The sequence below is a fragment of the Herpailurus yagouaroundi genome, unplaced genomic scaffold (assembly GCF_014898765.1).
Source record: "Herpailurus yagouaroundi ecotype Mexico unplaced genomic scaffold, PumYag 188, whole genome shotgun sequence".
Taxonomy (NCBI): Eukaryota; Metazoa; Chordata; class Mammalia; order Carnivora; family Felidae; genus Herpailurus; species Herpailurus yagouaroundi.
The window spans coordinates 38,683,556-38,705,314 of record NW_024412419.1 but is presented as its reverse complement, the minus strand read 5'-3'; the positions used below and the strand labels follow the sequence as shown (position 1 = coordinate 38,705,314).

Here is a 21,759-nt window from a genome sequence, read left to right as displayed (position 1 = left end):
CTGAAGGCCACCCCGGACCTGCTTTTCAGCTATATTACTTCAGCATTCCAAAAGGCCCTAGTATCTGAAGAGTGTTCTGGGCCCCGTGACCACAGAGAAAGGCCTTTCCTTCCGTGTCCCCATGCACAGCCTTGGGTCGGTCCCCAGGGCTCGGCTTACCTCACTCTCCCCGCAGCCAGAAGGTGCCTCAGGGGTCCCCTCGGTGGTGTCAGCCACAGCCCACGAGAAGTGAGGTTTGTAGGTGGGCACAGGGAATGGAGGTGTGGTGTGTCCGCTGCGATCAGCCGTGCCAACCCCCAGATCCGGCTCACTGCCCAGCTCCCATGGCACTCCGCCTTCTGGGAGCGGGGGCTCCAGGGTCTGGGGATACTGGGGCCCGGGTCTCCCATCTGTGTGAGAGTCTGAGAACCCCCAGGAAAAGCCACCTCCAGAAGCACTGGTGTCCGAGCAAGGGCTCTCCAAAAAGAGGGGGTTGTCGAAGAAGACGCTCTCCTCCTCAGCACCCCACTCCGGGGAAGAGTCCGGCCTTTCCTCCCTCGGCCACACGGGCTTCGGATTCTCCCCCTCAGGCCCACTGCTGTCTCTCCCAGAGGCCTCCTCCGTGGGCGAGCTGGGGTGGAGGCCCGAGCCCCGGGGGCCTGCGGGGCTGGAGGGGAAGGCGGGGAGCTCCACAGGGGCCGTGGGGATGCAGCACCTCAGCTCAGCCCTGAGCCCTTCTGTCTTCTCCAGCTCCTCCTCCAGGTCCAGGACGCACATCTGGGCCTGCAGGATGCCCGCCCAGAACATCACCTGGGTGGACGTGCTCTGGCTCTGCCTGGGGCTCCCCGGAGGATGGCTGCTCCTGGGTGACCCGGGGGGTGCGGCCTTGTGCCTGGGCCCCCCCTGGGAAGAGCCGCTCCCCAGGTGCACAGGCTCTGCGTCGGAGGCCCCGGGAGGAGCATCTGGCTTCGTGGAATCTGGAGGCTCAGAGGACCAGGTCTGTTCCGCACAAGGTTCGGGAGGGTCAGGATGGCCGCACGTCTCTCTCAGGTCTGCTCCTGGGCACGGTCGCAGGTCGTCTCCCAAGGAGAGGCTGAGAAACTCCATGGGTTTGGGGTGTTCAGAGAGGCTGTCGTCACCCATCATCCGGAGCGCAAGCTGCTCAGGAGGCCCCAGAAATGTCCGCCTTCACAATCCCATCGTGTGGATGAGGGGGAGCGCTGGCCTGGGGTGCCGCTGGGAACCCACATCTACCCTGCAAGCGCCCAGAGCAAATGCAGGTTAGCAAAGGCTGTGAGCCCCTGGAGACACACGTCTAGTGTATTAGATGCGTCTGGGGTGCCTGCCGCATCCATGCTCCCGGCTAAGGGATGCTGCCAGCCACAGCCCCGCCGGCGGGGTGAGGAGGGCACCGTCGACCCCCCCCCCCCCCCCTGTCTCAACTCCGCGCCGGGAATACCCCCGTCTGTCGGCTGAAGGTGGCCCAGGGGCTTAGCTGGAAAAGATAAACTGGACGAACCAGATGATTTACTAGGGAATTGGGATTGGAGAACCGAGGGACTGAAGTGGTTGGCAAGAACCAAAGGTGGACGTGCCTCAAAACGGCACGCAAGCCACGGAAGCCAAAAACACACATAAACCAAAGTGTGTGGGAGCCAAACTGACAACACTAGAGGCGGGGAGACCTGGGGGAGAAGCAGGCACCCAGGAGAGAAAGGTGCAGGCTGCCTTATTTCTGCCTCCCTGGGCTCCCGTGTTTGGGGTCTCATCCTTCGCTAGGCCAGGAGGCTGCTTCTCACTTCACCATGCAGGTGGAGGCCAGAGGGGGCGCTGGGCTAGAGCCAGCCTGGGCTCCTGACGGGAGGACCCGCAGCCCACGGGCCTACCTAGCTGCGTGGGGAGGAGAGAGGTACAGGGCCGTGCCCACCAAGGGCTGCACCACATCCGCTCAGACCTGCCCGGTGCATCGGCCACACTCGCACCAGTTGGGTGCAGCTGAGGGATGCCCCAGGGTACTTTCCAGAAGCGTGCATCTCCATGCTCTGCATGTGGACAAGCTACGTGGCTCTCTGGGTGGCCCTGCTTCTTCAGAACAAGTGGCTGGTTTTGATCCTGCGGACGCTATGAAACTCATAACCTGTTCCTCTCTTGGTACTGGCTCTCAGGAAGTACGGGGTCAGGTGCACAGGCCCTTCGAGCACAGATTTCCAGTACCGAACCCATCCCCGGCTTCATCCCACCTTTTCTTGTTCTCTCTTTGGCTCACTTTCCTCACTCGCGTGTTTCTACCGTGAAGTCTTGTGTGTGCTTGTGTGCTGTATTAAACTATTTTGGGGAACAAAGGTACAAATAAACACACCCCTGCCCCTGACTTGTAACCACCTGTTGCCTACGTTATAGCCTGCCATCAGACGCTCAATAAATGGGAACCCCCCAGAGCTGGAAAACCAGGGTCAGGTGGGGGTCCTCTTGTTTAAACCTATTGCTTTAGGGTCACCTAGAAACACAGCTTGGCACTGTGCCCTCTTTCGGGAGGGTACCTAACAGAAATGACACAGGACCACCATGAATTTCAGTTTCTTGTTCCTCTTAAGAGCATTCCCCTAAAAGTCCCTCAAAAACAGAATCCTTTTCTGGACTTTTACCTCTCTGCCCCAACCGCCACATCCCTCACTCAGAGCAAGAATCTGTCATTGCTGAACTAGGGCCTCATGATCCTGAAGTTGTGGCCCCTGGGAAAGGCCCCCAGTCCCGCCTTCGAAGCCACCAAGTTCTGGCAGTGACTGTGTAGACTACCTTTCCCCCAAAATGGGGCTGTTTCTTATTTTTAATCTTATATTCAATGCTCTGAATCAAACTGATGTGCACTGGTCTCCCCCTTGGTCTTCTATGGGTCTCCTAGCTCAGCCTTGGGTCCTTCTTCGTTCTTTGTCTCCACCCCACACCCCTCCCCCCAACCAGCCCCAGTTATAGGCTGAGGATTCAGATGCTTTGCTCCCTAAATCCTCAGCCGGCCCCAAAGGAGATATCTGACTACCTTGCTCCCCCTAGGTGGCTGTCCATTTTCTACTCTCCGTCCTCTCTGAGTAAGAGACCTGCCATAGTCCTATTTCCAAGGGAGAAGGAGGAGTGAACCTCACAACCCATTGTCTATACTTGGACAACCTGCCAGATCCAAACCTCCCTCCCCAGGCCTGGGTGAAGAATGATCAAGTATGAGTGAGGAGGTGAGATCCCACCACTGCAGCCCACAGGGCACAGGGAACATCAGGCAGAAAGTTCCATTTAGGGCAGAGGTGGAAAGAAGCACCCAGTCTACAGCTCACTTCCCCGACCCCGAGGCCGACCTCCCCTGACCTTCCCTCCCTACCAGGACCTGGTCTATTTGTGCTTAGCTGGCTCCCCTCCCCACACCTCTGCTCCAGTCCTCACTCCTCACTGGGCTACTATTTATGGGTGGGTAGATAGGGCGCCTGGGTGGCTCAGTGGTTAAGCATTTGACTCTTGACTTCGGTTTGTGAGTTCAAGCCCCACATCAGGCTCTGTGCTGGCAATGTGGAGCCTGCTAGGGATTCTGTCTCCCTCTCTCTCGGCCAGCCTCAAGAGCATGGCCCTGTGGGCATGAGAGTATTTTGCCTGGATGACATCAACTCTCCTACTCCCATTAGTGAACTCACTTGATAAGAAACGTTCAAATGTCAATAACTGGCCTGGGAAATGCTAGCAGCAGCCAGTGGAAAGGCTCCTCCATGGGGGAGCATCCCCCATGCTCCTCTTGGCAAATATGTACAGAATTCTATATAAATATGTATATGAATTAAGGAGCCATACAGGTAAACGTTCATGACTCTGCTAGATGTAAATGATCATTGGATTTGCCTTCCCAGAAGAAACCAGACATTCTTCAATGGGTTTGAGGGGGGAAAAAATCAGAAAAGCTGTAGCAGCTTTCCAGAGACCAAAGAGAGAAAAGAGCAGATTTTCGGGGCCTGAGGGAGGTGGGGTGGAGACTGGGAAATGGAGGGAGGAAACAGACAGACTGAGAGATCAAGCATTTGATGGGGGAAGAGGTATGCACTTTGACTAGGCCGTGACTCTGAATCAATTAAATTCACCCTGGTTACACCCCACCCCTCACTCTCTATTTCAGAACATTTACCCCACTGTGTGATGGCGGGTGGTTTACTCACATGGTTCTCATCTGCCTCCCGTTCCCAGAATGTAAGCACCTAGAAGGCAGGTTCTTTGTGATTCTGTTCACCTGTCTCAGTATGGAAATGCTGAAGGACAGAATCCTGCTAGTGTGTGTGTTATGCCCAACTACAAAGTTCAGGGCAGAGGGCATGTCCTTATACTTTGGTTCAAGTGGATTAGTTAAAGGTTAGTGTTGACTCAAGAAGTTCAGGACCACCTGTGGGACACCTGGGGTTACAGAGTCCAGTGGGAGGTGTTCCCAGTTCTAGGCTGGCAGTTCCAAATGGGCGGCATGCAACTTCATGGTAGAGTTGCCACATTTAGCAAATAAGCATATAGGATGCTCGATATTTGGGACATACTTATACTAAAAATTTACGCTCTAAAAATTCAAATTAACTGGGCATTCTGTATTTTATCTGGCAACCCAACCTCATGGGGGAGGCAAAAAGAACGTACCAAGCCCTTGCAACGTACCAGTTATCCAGTTTGGTGCTTTACAGGCTCATCTGTCTTGCCAGCCACCCCAAGAATAAGACAAATGGTAACATTTCCCCCCTACTTATAAGGCTGAGTGAAGGCTCAGACAGTGTTAGATATGCCCAGGTAACCCAGCTGGTAATTGGGGGAACTGGGGTCCAATCCCAGGTCTGTGGCTCTCTTAAGTATCATTCTCTCTTCCCACCCATAAATCTTTTTTTTTAAGTTTTTAAGTTTTTATTTTATTTAGAGAGAGAGAGAGAGAGAGAGAGCAAGCAGGGGAGGGGCCGAGAGAGAGGGAGACAGAATCCCTAGCAGGCTCCACATTGCCAGCACAGAGCCTGATGTGGGGCTTGAACTCACAAACCGAAGTCAAGAGTCAGATGCTTAACCGACTGAGCCACCCAGGCGCCCTATCTACCCACCCATAAATCTATTTCCCTTGGGTCTTCATGCATTGAATGAAGTATGAATTACTTGTGAAGCAGAGTCTCTTGAATTCATCTGTTTTCCCACTGTTTGGTGCAGTACCTGCTTGACTCAGAAGTGGTACTCCAGAAATGTTTGTGGAAATGAGAGGAAAGATGGATGGATGGATGGGATGGATGGATGGATAAATGAAAGATGGATGGATGGATGGATGGATGGATGGATGGATGGATGATGGATAGATGATGGATGGATGGATGGAAGGGAGGAACAGATGGATGATGGATGGATAGATGATGGACAGATGGATGGATGGATGGATGGATGGATGATGGATGAATGGATGAGTGGGTGGGAGGGACAGATCCTCAGGAAGCCCCTCCTCAACAACCTTACCAAAGGACTGGAGACACTGAGGCTTGGAGGATATGTAGCATCATTTTGACCTCACAACTTCCTTCTGCCCATGAACCAATCATATCTTCCCTTCTCCCAGGAAGCCCAGTGCCCTGGGGCAGAGCTTTCCCAGAGGTAGGGTCCTGGCTTGCAGGCAGCAAGTCAACAGAGAGGACCTGAGGAAGACATGTTTAAGCACCTTGTTGGTACTCCACCTGTGCAAGCCACGTCACTGAGAGTTTAAGAAGGTCCTTCTTCCCCTGACCCCTTTCTTCCTTTCTCTTTCTCTTTCTCTTCCCCATCTCCTCCCTCTCTTTCTCTCCTCCTTTTTTTGAACTGCTCCTCCCTGAATGAAGGGGTAGGATGACCTCAGGGGTGAGGTCACTTCCCATGGCCATCAAGGAGTCCTGCCAATCACCTGGGTGAGGGCAGCCTGACATGGCAAGGGTCAAGAATGGAGCAAGGGCATGTTTCCCGGGGGTAGGATAGAACCTCTTAGGCAGAGGTGGGCCAGGAACTGGGGAGCAGAGTCCAGGGCTCCTACACCTAGAAATTTCTTATTTTACTTTTTATTTCATTTTTTTTTTTCAGCCCTGGTGTTTAGTGAAATCTCTTCTGAGATCGCTCATCTCAGGTATGCTAACCAGAACCAAGGAGGGTGAAAGCCTCTGGTGCTTCCTAAGATGGGTTTTGTTACCTCCAAAATGAAGCGGCCCTTCGATGGCTTGGGACATTTAAAGCTCAGTTCTGGTGGAATGGCTCTATGGAATCCAACAAAATGCTTTGAGCTCCAGGAGACAGTGAGAGGAAGGAATAGGAGGGGGCTGGGGCTGGGGCAGAGGGAAGAGGGGTGGTGCCCCCTCTCTCCTGTATGGAGAGCCCTGCAGAGGCTAAGCTGGATCTGGCTAATGGGCGTGTGGGACACAGACACTGATTGCTAGGAAATCAAGGGGGCATGAGTCCCTCCACCCCTGCCTGACCTCGCCCTGGGCTTCAGTGCAACTTTGCCTTGATCTTGGGGGCAAGAAGGAGACCAGTTGGTACCTGGATTGTACTTTTTGAGAGCTGGGTTTGCTTTTCACCCCCTGCTTGGGCACTCAGCCTGTACCCTGAAGTGCAGGGTGGCCGCCCGGGGCTGGGGGAGAGCCTGCCCTGAGGGGACAGGTGGAAGCCCTGAAGGTCCGCACCCCTCCCCGGCTGCGTCCAGAGGCTCACAGACTAGACTCAAGCCCTAACTATGACCGAAGAGCTGCATGACTCTGGTCAAGAAACTTCACCCGGTTCCTTAGCTATTAAACAAGGAAATAAGATGGAGTAAAGCTACTCTATAGATTTGTGATAAAGCCAGACGGGTCTGAAAGTTGCTGCTGGCCTGGCCCCCGGTTGGTGCTCGGAAATAGCATGTCTCGCTCAGTTGACTTTTGCTGCTTTGCCGGCCTTTTAGAGAAGCCAAAACAAACGAGCGCACAGACAACCCTCCCAGTGGGCTCCCTCAGCTCTCAGCTCCTCCCGGAGTAGGCCCTGAACCTTCTATCTGGGTTATATGTCTCCGTCTCTCACTCCCTTTAAGCTTCCAGACTCAGCACACATTCCTTCCTTTTGCCCTGGAAATTTTTCCTTCCTATGGAAAAAGCAAAGGCTCCTGGCCTCTCCAGGGATTTAGGAGGTAGCCTGTCCCCATGAAGCCCTAGGCGGGAGCCAGGTTAGGGATGCCACCCCGGAGAACAGAGGAGTAAAGGAGTTCCTTGTCTGGAGGTGCAGGATAGACGCTCCTGCCTGAACCTGGGGCCAGAGCACTGAGAGACATGACGAGGGGCAGCCCCACATCCTGCCCACACGGAAGAAGCCTTCATGCAAATGTGCAGAGAGAGAGAGAGAGAGAGAGAGAGAGAGAGGCTCCAGTGGTACTGTGGACCCTGTGGTGGGGTCAGCTGGGGCTCAGGCAGAGAGGGAGAACAGAGAAGAAAGACGGAATGGGTGTGCAGGGAGGGTGGGGGAGGGGCAGACCGGATGGGGTACAGAGAAACGGGGGGGGGCAAAAATGGGTGGGGGAAGAGAGAATGGGGGTATGGAGAAGATAGGGGGCAGAGGGGTTGGGGCAGAGATGTTGGGGGACAGAGAGGATGAGAGCAGAACACCAATGTGTCTCCAGAGCAGCTGCTCCCTGAGAAGGACAAGGACCAGGAGGAGGGCTCAGGGCCAGGCCGGAGCACCCTCACCCCTTCTCGGGTCTCCCAGCAGCCCAGGTTCTAATCCCTGTGCTCGGTGCTTCCTTATCTATAGAAAGAAGCAGCTCCGTGACGTTCTAAAGCCCCAGGAGGCTGGGGAGTCAGGCCCCTTTGAGGCACATTGCTTCAAACCTGGCTAAGGCCCAACAGTCCTGAGGGGTTTTTATTACCTGCTGCTGACAGGTCACTCTCCCCTGCTTTTTAGCAGAGGAGTGACACCAGCCATAGGATCTGAGGCCCTGGAAGGACCTTCCCTCCTGGAGACTCCATTCACCGTGAGGATCACAACTATGAGCAGAAGGCCTTAGAGTGTCCCCAAGAGGGACGCTTCTCAGAGTAAAATGGTGGCGGCTGCACGTCAGGTCAAGAGGCCTAAACCAAGGCTGCCCAGGCAAGCCAGCAACCAGGGTCCCAGGCACTAACCCAGCCTCTCTCAGGGTGGGGCCCGAAAGGCGAGGTACAGCTGGGAGCCCCCTAATGGCTGATTCTGAGCGACTGTACCCAAAGCTGTCCCAAAGCCCAGGCCCGCCTGGCTTCCTTCTCTCCAGCCTCTTCCTGGCCCACTTGGGACCTCTAGCCACACAAGTCCTCCCTGGGCGCCGAGCCATAGCGGTCACCAGAGGCCTGGGGAGGCCCGCAAGAGGTTCAGGAAGGAGTTTCGCTCTGCCCCTTAACTCTTCACAACGGCAGACTCCCAGCCAGGGTGAGTGGGAGCCAGAGCCGGGATCGGAGGCAGGGCCGGATTGGGAGGGGAAGGTTGAGGGAGGAGGGGGACAGAGAGAAAGGAGAGAGAAGCTGAGGGTTGACGCCCTGCCAGGCTCACAGCAGGTGCACATGCAGTGGGCCCACAGAGCCCTCCTTCCTGCCCACCTGCCCCAGCAGCTACCACAAGGGCCCGCACGGGACTGTCCACCTCCTCTGCCGCCCCCGGCTCCGTCCCAGCCGCCACCCCAAGCAGGTCTGCCTTGCTCACCTCCAGAGGACCCAGGAAAGGATAAGCGGGCCCTCCCGATGCAAGGTCCGGACGCCCGTCTGTCCGTGAGTGGAGAATGTGGCTGCCGGTGCTTCCGACTTCCGCTCTCCTCACCGACACTCTCACCCTCCCACCCCGCAGCCTCCCCAGGGCTCCCTAGCTGCTCTGCACCTCGCACTTCCTGCCCACAAGACAGGGGCCTCCATTCCCAGGCCCACTGCCTCTGGCCCCCCTCCCCATGCCCCTGCTGGCTGGAGGCCCCCGGGCCCTCCACCAGGCCCAGAGAGAACTGTCAGTCAAGGGCCTCGGGAGAGAAAGGGGAAGGTGCTGTGCCCTGGACTGTGGACAGGCCCCACCCCCTTCCTCCCTGTGGTTCTGTCACCAGGTTCTCATCTCTACCCCAGCTGGCGGTCCCTCGCAGGGCACCCAGTGGGACACAGAGGGCCCTGCGCCCTGCAGCTTTTCTTTGCCTGTTTTTCACAAATGATACTGCAAACTGTGTGCCGTTACTTCTCACGTAGGTAACAGGGGTGCCTGATACAAAGGCCTTGCAGTCACGAAGCTCCCCCCCTCCCCCCACAGCACCCCAGCCAACTCTTCTCACCTGCTTGAGGAAGCATCCCTATACCTGTTACAGATTGGAGGCAGGCTCAGAGAGGTTATGCCTCTGCCTAGGGTGGCACAGCTGGGAAGTCACAGAGCTAAGATTAGAACTCAGAGTGTCTGACCACGAGAACTGTCATCCGTTCCCCACTGCTGGATTCCCCACATGTATCTGCAGGACACAGGTCCCAGGTGTCCACAAGCGTGAGACAAAGGCTGGTGGGGAGCCATGGTCCCTGTACCATTCTCTTCTCCCCCTGCACAAGCTACTCCTCCCGCCTCAACAACCACCAACTCCCCTGCTGAGGCTCCAGAGCCCCCGCGCGCCCCCCCCCCCCCCGAGCTCCTCATAATTCCAAGGGCCCAGGAGATTCCGCCGCATACAAGTCCCATGAAGAGAGCACCTTCTGACCGAGGCCACCCTGGCCCACAGTTTAGAGGGCCTCACTCCAGCTCTACCCCTCTGCCATCTGTGTCCCTCCTCCACAAGGACAGGCCTACCAGGCCCTCCTCCACCATACTCAGAGCACCCAAGGAGCCTGGAATTCTCGGCTTCGGGGGCCCCCATGGCCTGTTCCTCCCATGAGGCATTGCATCACTGCTCTGTGCAGCCCTAGACTGCGGAGGACGGGGAGGGACGGGGGCGGGTGGACAGGGCTTGGACCTGTAGCAGGCTGCTCCCCGCGTGCGCCTGTGGTGCAGGGTGGGAAGAGGGAGGGGAGGCGGTCCAGGGCAGGGGTCGGAGGCTGGACGTGAGCTCTGCCGCAACAGCCACATTCGAAGGAGGCCGAGGATCCCCATTCAAACCTGGACCTCCAGGCCAGTGTTAAGCTGGGAGGTAAGAGGAGAGGACACACTTCACAGAACACTTTGGCAGGAGCAGTTATAATTTTTATATATCTGAACACCTCAGGCGGGGCCCTCCACTGTTCACTTCCTGGGGCTGGCAAATGTTAGGGGCAGGCTTATCTCATGAGTGCCTCAGACTCCCCGCAGTACAAACCTGGCTCATCACCTCCCCCAAGCCGCCCCTCCTTCTGTATTTGGGATTTTACAGCGCTGTGCCCAGCTGTGTCTGCCACAAACCCAGTCACCTCAGCCTGAATGCAAACCTTTCCCCCGGGCCTCCAGCCTTACAGGGTCTCTTTGGAATGTGGCCCTGGCCAGCCAGCGCCCCTTCCTCCAGTGGTCCCAATGCGAGAAGCTGCTGACCCCTCAGGAATAAAACACAGACTCTGTCCTCAGGGAGCTTCCAATCTAGTGACAGAAACAGAAAATAAAAAAGTGGCCTAAGTAATCAACACATGATTGTAAGTGGTGATGGATGCCGAGGAAGGAAGGAGTGGGGAGCAAGGGGGGGGACGACAGCAGGGACAGCGGCAGGAGACCAGAAATGCTCATGGGGGCCATTATCCCCTGGTGAAGAAAAACCAGCCAGTCTAATTCCTTGCCTGAGACTGGAAAGTTCTCCGTGAGTTAAGGGGACGGAAAGCAAGGCAGCCAGCTGGTCACCTGGCTGAGGGGATGGTGGGAGAAGACGAGGCTGGCGTGGCAGGACCAGGTCCCACAGGGTCCCCAGTGGTCAGCCAGTGTGCATGCTAAGTGGAGAAATGACAGGCCAGGGGGCACTGCCAGACTGGTTTTTAAGATCATCTGCTGTTGCATGAGCACTAGACAGTCAAGGGCTCACCGACAACAGGGAGACCACCGGGGGCTCCCACGGTCCAGGGGAGGCAGGTCAGTGGCTTGGAGGGCACTGCCAAGTCAGAGGAAAGTTCTAGATTGCTGGCTAGAGCACCTGGATGGGTACAAATGGCACTTTTGAAAATGGTACAATCAGGGAGATGAAGCTTTGGGGAGAAAATCCAGAGTTTGCTTTTTAAAATATCAGGTGTAAGACACCTGTGAAACTCAAGCAAGCAACTGAGACCATGCCTGGAGGGGACGGGAAGGGAGGACTGGGCTGCAGAGGTGAGCCACGTGTGAGCAGCAGGAAGGGGCCCCTCTGGGGGCTGACGCAGCTTTAACAGGGACAAGTAGGCAAAGGACAGTGAGAGGGGGCACCAAGGAGGGGACAGAAACATGAGAGTGTGTCATCACAGAAGATAAGGAAGGAGATAACTTTAGAAGGAGGAAGTGGTCAGCTATGTCAAATGCCACTAGAAGGTCTAGGACGGTAAGGCAGGAGCAAAATGACCATGAAACGTGGCCACATGGAGGTTATAGACAAGCAGGGGTTGGGGGAGCAGGGGGCTCGATGGGGGCCGAAGCCAGGTGGCCGTAAAGTGAGGACTGATTAGGAGGTGAGGACCTGGGGTGGACCTCCTGCACCCCGACTCTGGGCCTGCCCCCTGCAGTCCAGCCCCTCCGCCACCCCAGTGATCCTGGCACACACACGGTTCCCCGTGGCTGCAATGCCGCTGGTCAGGTGGGGCGCCAGCGATCTGCCTCCTCTATGTGTTTATGAGTCCACACGTTCCCTGTGATGTGACCTTGTCAAGGGCAAGGACCACCCACTCACCTCCAGAGCACCCCAGGGCTATCTGTCATCTCCTCCTTATGCCACAGGGGACGGAATCTGCCCCTCCCTTTCCTCCCAGGGGGCTGGTGTGTGCAAGGGGCGTGCCTCTGGGGGTGTGGGATGTTCCTGCTCACAGCTATCTCCAAGAACAGACTCCCTGACTGTAGCAGCCACCAGCTCTGCTCCATCTCCTTCCCAAGGCTGCCAGGCGCAAAACTCCGGATGGGGGATCCCTGGGTACAGCCCAGGAGGGCACTGGCTCTGTGGCTGTGTGGCTCCGATGAGGGCAGGCGGAGGGAAACGGGTTCCTGGCCCCAAGCCCCTGCCAGCGGGAGCTTCGATCTGCAACCCCTCCCCGTGCCTGGGGATCCCTACCCAGCCCACCGCCCCCATCCCCAGGGCCCAGAGGACGCCTGGCCTCCTGACTTGACCACAGCCCCTGGGCACGCAGCCTTGCCAGGCAGCCCCTTCCTGCCTCCTTCGAGGTGAGTGACTTCCTGTTTGCCGGCAGAGGAAGCTGCTCGGCACAGGTAGGGAGGTGGCAGCTTACAAGCTGAGCACAGATGAGGGAATGGGGCCCACCTTCCAGGACAGGGGCTCTGGGGATTCCAGCACACAGCCTGCCCTCCTGAGAGGGTGTGAGAGGAGGGGGCAGCCGGGAAGGGAATGGGCACCTGACTTATGACCGCCCCTCACCAAGGGCCCCCCTGTGCTGACATTCACCAGGCCCTTTAGAAGCAGCACCTCCAATCCCCACGAGGCTGGGGTGGGGATGGGGTGTTATTATCCCCATGCTGCAGAACACATGGGGACGCTGAGGGTCTGAGCGGTTACTCTGGCTGGATCTGAACCCAGGACTGCCAAACCCAAGCCAATCCGCTTTCTGCTACACCCCGTTACCATCTGCATACTGCAGGTGTCAAGGCGCTGGGCTTCTCTCCAAGCGAGCAGCGCTACCGAACTCTCTCTCCCAATGCAAAGCTTTTAGAAACTCCTGAGCTGCTACAGCTCACTCCCATCCTTCCGGGGGGGTTGGGGGGGGGTGCATCAGCTACTGGGCAGGGTGAGAGCAGAAACCAGGAGCACCTCAGTGGGCTCCTGCGTGCCTGCCTGCATTACAAACTTCTGTCCTTTAGGGAGGCCTGGGAGTAAGCCACACGCTCCTTCCTCCCGTAAAGGCCCTATTCCCTCGGCTCTCCAGCCTCCACCAGCCTGGGGCCTCAGTGAGTGTAGACAGGACACCTGCCTCCCTCGACATTCCTCTGGCAGGTTAGATGGTTATAGTTGCACTGGCCCACATGACTATGGGTCCCCTGGGGATCTGAGCGGAGAGCCGGGGGGCAGAGTGGGGTGAGGGCTTCCCTCCCTAATGCCTGTAGTTCTCGAATGCGAGGGAGACGTCTCTTAGAGGCAGGGCAATGAGGAAAGGGAGTCTGGTCCAGCGGTGAACGCTACCACCAACCTCCCAACACAGATGTGGGCACCAGTGCTGCCCCTGGTTTCCTGACAAAGGGCAGGAAGTGATGATGACAAGCTTCTACCTCTTGGACTTGGTTGCCCAATCCTGTGGTAAGCACAGGAGCCTTGGGAGGCTGACCCTACGTGCACGGACAGCCGCCCAGGCCACAGCTCCCTGGCTCTCTTCTTCCTTGGGACCAAAGTCTGGCCCCGGACTCTGTCTTCCAAGGCTCCTCTCCTCGGCTCCCTCCCAACTCTGGGCTCGTAGACTGGCACCTTCCTTGCAGCCACTTGTCACGGGTCTGCCCTCCTTAGGTAAGCAGTGAGTGGGATTCTAGCTAGTCACCTCCGTCTCCAAGCCCCCTTGGCACCCAGCAGATACTCACAAACATCTGCTCCGGTACAGGGATAGGCAGTTCTTTCTAACGGCAAAAATGCTCCCAAACTCAACACCCACGATTGGGAATTGGATAATTGATTATGGTAGAGCCCAGAGCCGTATGGTGAACCTCGGCCACCCTTAACCATCTTATGTTTAGAGAGTATTTAATGCAGGGGAAAGATGCCCATGGCATATTATTAAGAAAACCAGTTATATATTCCTGATGATCTCAAGGTTTGAGAGCGTGTGTATTTAGGCCACAGAATACCAAAACATGGGTTGGCAGCGGCTTTCTGTGCGTGGCAACGGTACACAGGATTTTAAGCTCTTCACGCTCTCTCTGGCACGTATCTAGTTTTTAAAAAATATGTGTTGTGTTTACCATCAGCAAAAATGACAAAGGTACTAGACAATTAAATACACTGAATTAAATAATGATTGAGTATTTCTGCACGCTTTAAAGACTGGGAGGTTCTTTGCCAATCCCTCCTTTCCAGGGGAGGCGGGAACTAGGGTACAACGGGGAGGCCCACGATGGTGTCTACTGTATTTGACCCCGCACTGTCACCACACCCTGAGTGGCTGCCAGTGGGACCTCTCTGCTGTCGGTGTGGGGACCTGCTTGGAATTCCAGAGCTGCTATGAGGATTGTTTAAAGGTGAAGACACCTGAGGCCTGACAGGTGCTAAAAGAAGTCTTCTCAGAGCTCCCCTTACCTGAGTGGAAGCGACAACTTCTGGAAAATAAGGGTGCCATAAATTCCTTCTTTTGGGAAAATAAAAACTTTCCCAAATCCCTTCTCTAGGAAAGATTACGGCCCCCGAAGGAGACCGCAAGACCACCCATACCCTAGAGACGGACATTATCACAAAGTTTCTCATCCCTCATTTGTTCTAAAAACCCTTTTGTCTTTCTAAAGAAACCTATCTGTTCTTCCCACAGAAGCCTTTTTCTCCTTGCCTCCCTCTCCCTAAGTTAGGTGTGCAAGCTTTTAACCACTTAACAAGCCCCCTACTTCTTTGGTTGGCTTTCCTGGGCATGGCAATAAGCCTCTGTATACGGTTTTGTTTTAAAAATTTTTTTTTTTCAACGTTTATTTATTTTTGGGACAGAGAGAGACAGAGCATGAACGGGGGAGGGGCAGAGAGAGAGAGAGGGAGACACAGAATCGGAAACAGGCTCCAGGCTCCGAGCCATCAGCCCAGAGCCTGACGCGGGGCTCGAACTCCCGGACCGCGAGATCGTGACCTGGCTGAAGTCGGACGCTTAACCGACGGCGCCACCCAGGCGCCCCTATACTGTTTTGTTTTAGAAAGTATTTCTAGAGAGAGAGGATCCCAAGCAGGCTCCACGCTGTCAGCACAGAGCCCAACATGGGGCTCAGTCCATGAACCGTGAGATCATGACCTGAGCCAAAATCAAGAGTCTGAGGCTTAACTGACTGAGCCACCCAGGCACCCAACCTCTTTCTATTGTTAATCTGTCTTTTGTCAGTTTAATTTGCCTGTCTCAGTGGCCTAAATCTAAGCCGCTAGAGGAAAAGTTTTTTTCCCCTCTCCTACAGGGCAAAGATTACCTACCTCCTCCATGACTCCATGAATCTAAGGCTGGGCTCGCTTAAGTAGGAGTGTGGTACACATAATGAACATTTTTAATAAATTTTATTTGAATAGGCATTTAAAAAATATAACTGATGCAACAGACATATGATTGCATAAGATATTATTTCTTAGGACCACATGGAAGCAAATAATGCCTACTTTATTTTCAAACTGTGTGTAGTCAAGGAAAAATATTAAAACAGTGAAGGTGGAAAACTCTTCTGTCAAAAATCATGACAAGATACGCAAAAGAGCAGACGCTGTGTGCCGCTGACTCTAACTTCTCAAGCATTTCTGCTGGAGAAAGAACTGGGAGTCTTCCTTATAACGCTAATTAGCCTTGATCAGTCATTAACTGCTGAATAGAAATTTAGGCTTACAATTAGCAGGAGCGCAAGGCTCTGGTGTTACACAAAACAGAGAACAGGCATGCTCTGACATCGTGAAGGAGGGTGAGAAAACTTAGAGCAAGGCATTCCCCGGGGCCACTGAAAGGTCCCGGATTTCCCTGGGGGTGCCCAGATTTAGCCCTGCCCATAGCAGCAAAGCCCTGGGCTTCTTGGTGCTCTTTCGATGCTAGGAGGGACCTTTCCATGCTCTATGCACACTTGCCTGCAGGGACAGAGGGGCAGCCTGGCATGGCAGCCTCACGTGGGAACAGCACCGGGGCCTCAGGGCTCATCCCTGGGAAGAGAGAGCCCACAGACCTGCGCCACCTGAGGCCGTCTCCCTCCTGTCTGCCTCTGTGCGTCTATGCCTCCTCCGAGGCTGCACTGGGAGACATCGGGGAGGCAGGGCCTCCTACCTCACCCAGGTTCCCATGCTGAGAGAAGGCCTTCCTAAAGTCGTGGAGTCAGCAAAGGGAGAGTTCGAGAGTGCACCCTGCCTCCTAGTCTGGCTCAGCCTGTCCATCCACTTCTCCCAGAGTGCCTGCCCCAGGCTCTGCTCTGCCCAGGCCTCTCTTGCCCGGGGTGACCTCACTCACTGAAGCCCAGAGTCCTAACTGCCAGCAGGAATCCTCTACTGGATGAGCAGGGCTTCGATTTAGTGGCAGGCCCAACAGTGTTTCCATGTGCCCATGAATATGCCTTCCCATCTCTGTGCCCAGGCCTGCCCCTCCTGGGTCCTGTCTGTGGCATCACATCCACCTGGTTTCTCAGGTTAATGGCCCTGACACCAGCCCAGACCCTTCCTGACCCCGGTACCCAGTTCTGCTGCTTCTCCCACTCCGGCAGGTGCCACTGCTCCCCACTCCACCACCAGGAGAACCACAGGGACCCCCTACCCCTCAGGTTCTTGTGTACAAAAGGCCCCCGTCCTCCAGATCACTCCTGCCCTTGAAAATACTTCCTGCTGACCTCTGCCCATGGTGCCAGCGGGGAAGGTCCAACACCGGCGTTTGAGACCCCCAGCCTCTCCCTGGGCCACACATCCACCGCCTGAAGCGCCACCTGAATGTTCTGCCTGAATGTTCCTGGTACTTCTGTGCACCGCAGTGCCCTCACGCTGTGTTCTTGGTCATCTCTGTTCCCTTCCCCACTCTCCTTTCCAGCTCTCAAATCTTCCTCCTCCCCTGAGGCTATCCCCATAATAGCATTTCTCCAATCTATGTGGGCCAAGCCACTAAGAATTAACTGTTAGGGGGTGCCTGGGTAGCCCAGTCAGTTGAGTGTCCGACTCCATTTTGGCTGGGGTCATGAACCCAGGGTCGTGAGATCAAAACCCGAGTCGGGCTCCACGCTCAGCTTGGGATTTTTTCTGTCCCTCTGACCTTCTCCCCTGCTCATGCTCGCTCTCTCTCTAAAATCAACAAAAATAAACAAATAAATAAATAAAATATGAAAGAATCATCTATTAGGAAAATTCAATAATCCCAGCCAGGGAACACAGCCCAGTAATCAGGGCAACGAACCGAGGTTCACACAGCAGTCAGATCAATCTTTTTTTTTTTTTTTTAATTTTTTTTTTAGTGTTTATTTATTTTTGAGACAGAGAGAGACAGAGCATGAACGGGGGAGGGTCAGAGAGAGAGGGAGACACAGAATCGGAAGCAGGCTCCAGGCTCTGAGCTGTCAGCACAGAGCCCGACGCGGGGCTCAAACTCACGGACCGCGAGATCATGACCTGAGCCGAAGTCGGAGGCTTAACCGACTGAGCCACCCAGGCGCCCCCAGATCAATCTTTTTAAAAAACAGCGTCAGGTTTCAAAAGTAAGAAGATCATGATTTGTAGCACAATACAATTTATGTGGTTTAAAATACATGCATATATAAATCAACGTCATATATTTCTCTAGAATACATCCAGATCCCGGGATAAACGTACCATACATCTATCAGAATGGCCGCTGTTTACAAGCAGGGTAGGTAGGGGAAGACAGTGAGGGGCAGTCGGTGGGACTAGACAGGAGCGATGAAGAAGAAATCCTAAGACCCCTTATAATGCAATCAAAACAACAATAGAAGGACGAAAATCCAATTTAAACCATAGGCCAAGGACGTGAACAGTTCACAGAGACAAACAGCGAAAAACAGATGAGACTCCTACCACCACTCGCTATGCATACTTATTAAGACTACAACGTGATGCCAGTTTCGTTGTTGTTTTTTTTTAATCTGTCACATTGGCAAGAACAGCGAGATGATAACACACCAAGCTGGCAGAGCGGTGGGAAAACCAAGCTGTCTCAGAAGCCCTCAGTCATACTGTGTGTGTCTGCAAAGCAGGCTGGCACCATCAACAGAAATCTAAACTACGTATGGCTTTCAAATCAGTCACTCTGTGCTCATGACCTCCTATCGTCACAGAAGTGAGCGGGTATGTAGGAACACGTATGCTTCACACGTTATTGTCTGGCATGGCAAGCAAAGAAACAAAAATGAGAACAACCTAGAAGCCATAGAGGACTGGCTAGATGAATATGGCACATCCATTCAGTGAGACATTACACATTTATTTAAAAAGCATGAAGTACATCCCTACGTCCTGAATCAGAACAAGTATCTTAAAAGAGAGACAGTGCAGAACCGAGTATTAGTACTATTTGCATAAAAAAAGAGCAGTTACACATACTTGTAGGCTCCTTTACAAACAGAATGTATCTCTCTGGAAGTAGTCTCAAGAAACTGCCTCTGAAGAGGAAAACAGAGGAGCACAGGAGGGGGAGGGAGAGTTTTCACCGTGCACCTTAAGCGCTGTTTGAATTAACATTTATAAACAGTTTTAACATATGCAAGTCGTGCCTTTAAAAATACTTTCTAAAAGAATTGTAACCCTTGTAAATATTATCTTAAAAATAACAAAAGATGGGGCACCTGGGTGGCTCAGTCGGTTAAGCGCCCGACTTCCACTCAGGTCATGATCTCGAAGTTCCGGAGTTGGAGCCCCACGTGGGGCTCTGCGCTGACAGCTCAGAGCCTGGAGCCTGCTTCAGATTCTGTGTCTCCTCTCTCTGCCCCTCCCATGCTCATGCTCATGCTCTGTCTCTCAATAATAAATAAACATTTAAAAATATTATAAATAAATAAATGCCACTGATTATATACTGTTTTCCTTTTAAACCTATTGAGATCACCTAATTAAAGAATGAAAGATTACTGGAATCTTCCTAGAAGGCAAGTTTTTTCTCCCTATATCCAGTTTCCAGAGTCTTTACTGATTTGAAAAACTTGGGATCTGCCTCCCACTTTAGCTCTCTTAGTGTGGGCCCGTGATGATTTTTTTTTAGGCAGATATTGGGTGTAAGAACAGCAAGCAATGCCTCACCCACCAAAAGACACACTCTCCATGTCTGGGGATCACCTGTTCTGCTCAGTGTAAACCACCAGCCTTGACCCTGGGTTTGCTGGGGAGCCTATGAATCTTCCTGCCACAGCAGCCAGGAGGCATCATCTCCTTCCTGGATGCCTCTGCTCCTCAGGCTGAGCCCCCATTTCAGAGAGCCTCTGGAATGCCTGCTGGCCTTCCAGAGCCACACTGGCCTCCTACCCGCTCCTCCAGCATGGTCAGTATGCCCAGCATGTTCAAGCCTTACTTATGCCTCAGGGCCTTTGCACTCGCTCTTCCCTCTGCCTGCAATGTTCTTCCCTCAGACAGTCCCACAACTATGTCTTATCTACATGCAGGTCTCCACTCCAATTTCATCTTCTCTGTACAGCTTGTCCTGACCACTCTGTTGAACACAACAGCCCCATCGTCTTCTTCAACCCCTTAAGTTGCTCTGCTTCTCTTCGTAGCGCTTCTCTGACAAGACACTCAGATCGCTGTTATTGTTGTTTACTGTCCATTTCTCCCCACCAGAAAATAAGCTCTGTGATAAGAAAGACTGTATTGTTCACTGATGTAGCCTTAACACCTGGAATAGTGCCTGGAACATATTGTAAGGAATTGCTGAATGAACAAATGAGCGAGCCAGCCAACAGAGCACGTGTTCTAGGGAAGCTTAGATATAAGCCATCCCCTCCCCAAGTATACTCGGAGGGCTCCAGAGAGGAGCTACTCACTACCCATCCGCCGCTCACTGACCCCCTCATAGGCAGCTCACAAGTCTCTGCTCATGGAAACGGAGGACATCCTATCCTGAGCCCCCAGAGTTTGAGGGGCCTGAAAATGGTACCACCCTCCCACGACATTCAGAAAGCTAGTTCCTTGTCTAGCTAGCGGCCAATTGCTCTTACCTGTCTCACCACCATGCTCATCAACCAGCCAGGTTCTTTCGTTTTACAGTATTTATCGGTCTCTGAAATAACGTGATTCACCTGCTCCTCTCTCCTACAACTCCTATTTCCAATGCCTGATTGGCAGTGGGCACTCACTAAATATCTGTGGAATGAATGAATGAATCTGTTGAATGAATGAATGACTCTTCTTCATAGGCCCCACATAGAGAATATACAAGGTCTGAAAGAAAAGAATGAATCACTCAGCCCTAGCCACCCGTCTAACCTTGACCTTGGTGTATTTCTTATGCAGAGGAGCTCATAGACATTCAATTAGTTGCTAATTACATTCAATCAGCTCTGGGCTCGGGAAAGGGCTGGGCTAATGAGGTTCAAGGGCAGGTGGAGCCCCAAGTTGCCCAGGTCCTCACTTTGATGCCAGCCTCCTGACCTAGACATGCAGGCCACAGACACAGGGGTCTGGGTGAGCACATTGACCAGAGCAGCAAAATCCATCTTGCAGCATGGAAAAAACCAGCAAAGAACACCCAATCCTGGCTCCATCGTCCTGCCAAAAGGACAAGCTAGACTAAATTCTAGACCAGAAAGGAACCGAGCGGGGATATGAGTTTGTCAGCTGAGCAGACACTGTTTACCTTTCCAGAAATCTCTGATGTTTTCTGGCCAGACACCCAGAAGGGTTAGGAGAGGGGCCGGCATCCAAGGGGGCAGGGAGGAGGTCTGAGGTCACTGGAGGCACAGGGCAATAGAGATTAGCAGTAAAGCCCAGTTTTAATACTGGAGCCGAGATCCACGCAGCCCCTCTGGAGGAGCCTGTGGAGCCACCACAGGGCAGGCCCGGGCAGACTGTCCCAGTGGGGCACAGTCGCCACTGTGTGCCATCCCTGTCACCAGATCAGGTTGGATTCTGAGAGCCCGCCCCCCCACCCCGCGCTGTCCACCCTCCTGCGGCCTGTTCCCGCTCTTCCGGTCCGCAGACCCCCGGTGACCTCAGCGCAAGTCCCCACAGCCCCGCGCAGGTGCTCCCCGGCTCGGCGCCCCGTGTCCCGCACACTGTCGCTGTCGAGGGCGGCGGGGCCGCCCCCGCCCGGCCTCCCCACGTGCCCTTACCCACTTCCCGCCGGGCTCCTGCTCCGGCCTCTCCCGCCGGCCCGGCTGCCCCATGGCCCGGCGCCCAGGCGCGGGCCGGGACCGCGAGGGCTGCGGGCGGTGACTGCGCGGGGCCGGGCGCGTCCAGCTCGGGCGCTCGCGGGTGGGACTGGGTTTCCGGGAGGGAGGGCGGCGGCGCGGGCAGGGAGGGGCGGGCTGGGGGCGAAGCCGTCCGACTGGTCTGACGGCGGCGGCGCGGGCTACGCCGCCCGCCTGCGCTCTCCGGGGCTGAGCTGCCCGCGGCGGAGCCCTCCGCTCCGTCTCTGGGCCCAGAAACCGGAAACTGAGGCCAGACCCAGATGTGCGCACGCCTCGAGCTGGGCGCTGCTCTGAATTCCTGCAAACTCACTGCTTGTGTGTATTTCACAGGGGCAGGAAAAAACGGTCTGAGTGGAGTCCAGAATTTCAGCTGTGACTGTCCACTTACAGAGAACTTCTGCTCGCTGGTTTGGGAATTGGTGGCATGATGGCAACTAGTTGTGTTTTGAAACGAGCATATTTTAGCAAACACATCCTCAGACATAAGTTGACATTGGCAAGAAGCTTCTATTTTCCAGGATCCCAGTTCATGGCACGATCTAGTTTCTATTTCTGTAGCCATTAAGGCGCCATATGTAAAAGTCTGAGTTAAGTGATTCTATTCTTCCAACATAGCCTGTGATATCTTAACTCTCGTAGAGACTGGCG

The 21,759-nt window shown here is 54.4% G+C and overlaps 1 protein-coding gene across 6 annotated transcripts in view; it reads right to left on the bottom strand.

Annotated features, from left to right (window-relative positions):
- The window catches only part of PSD4 (pleckstrin and Sec7 domain containing 4), a 35,464-nt gene extending 14,287 nt beyond the window's left edge, over positions 1-21,177 (bottom strand). The window contains exons 1-4 of one of the 6 annotated variants that reach the window (XM_040496790.1): positions 21,034-21,177; positions 19,921-20,065; positions 18,317-18,375; positions 160-1,234 (exon numbers count right to left, since the gene is read on the bottom strand). In XM_040496790.1, the coding sequence (XP_040352724.1) occupies positions 160-1,125 (966 nt within the window). In that variant the 5' untranslated portion in view covers positions 1,126-1,234; positions 18,317-18,375; positions 19,921-20,065; positions 21,034-21,177. Of the gene's footprint in view, positions 1-159; positions 1,235-7,876; positions 8,604-8,679; positions 8,813-12,229; positions 12,251-18,316; positions 18,376-19,920; positions 20,066-21,033 lie in introns of those variants that run through there. The other 5 variants (XM_040496788.1, XM_040496791.1, XM_040496793.1 and 2 more) reach the window with 5 other exon arrangements.
- Positions 21,178-21,759: the final 582 nt, after the last annotated feature.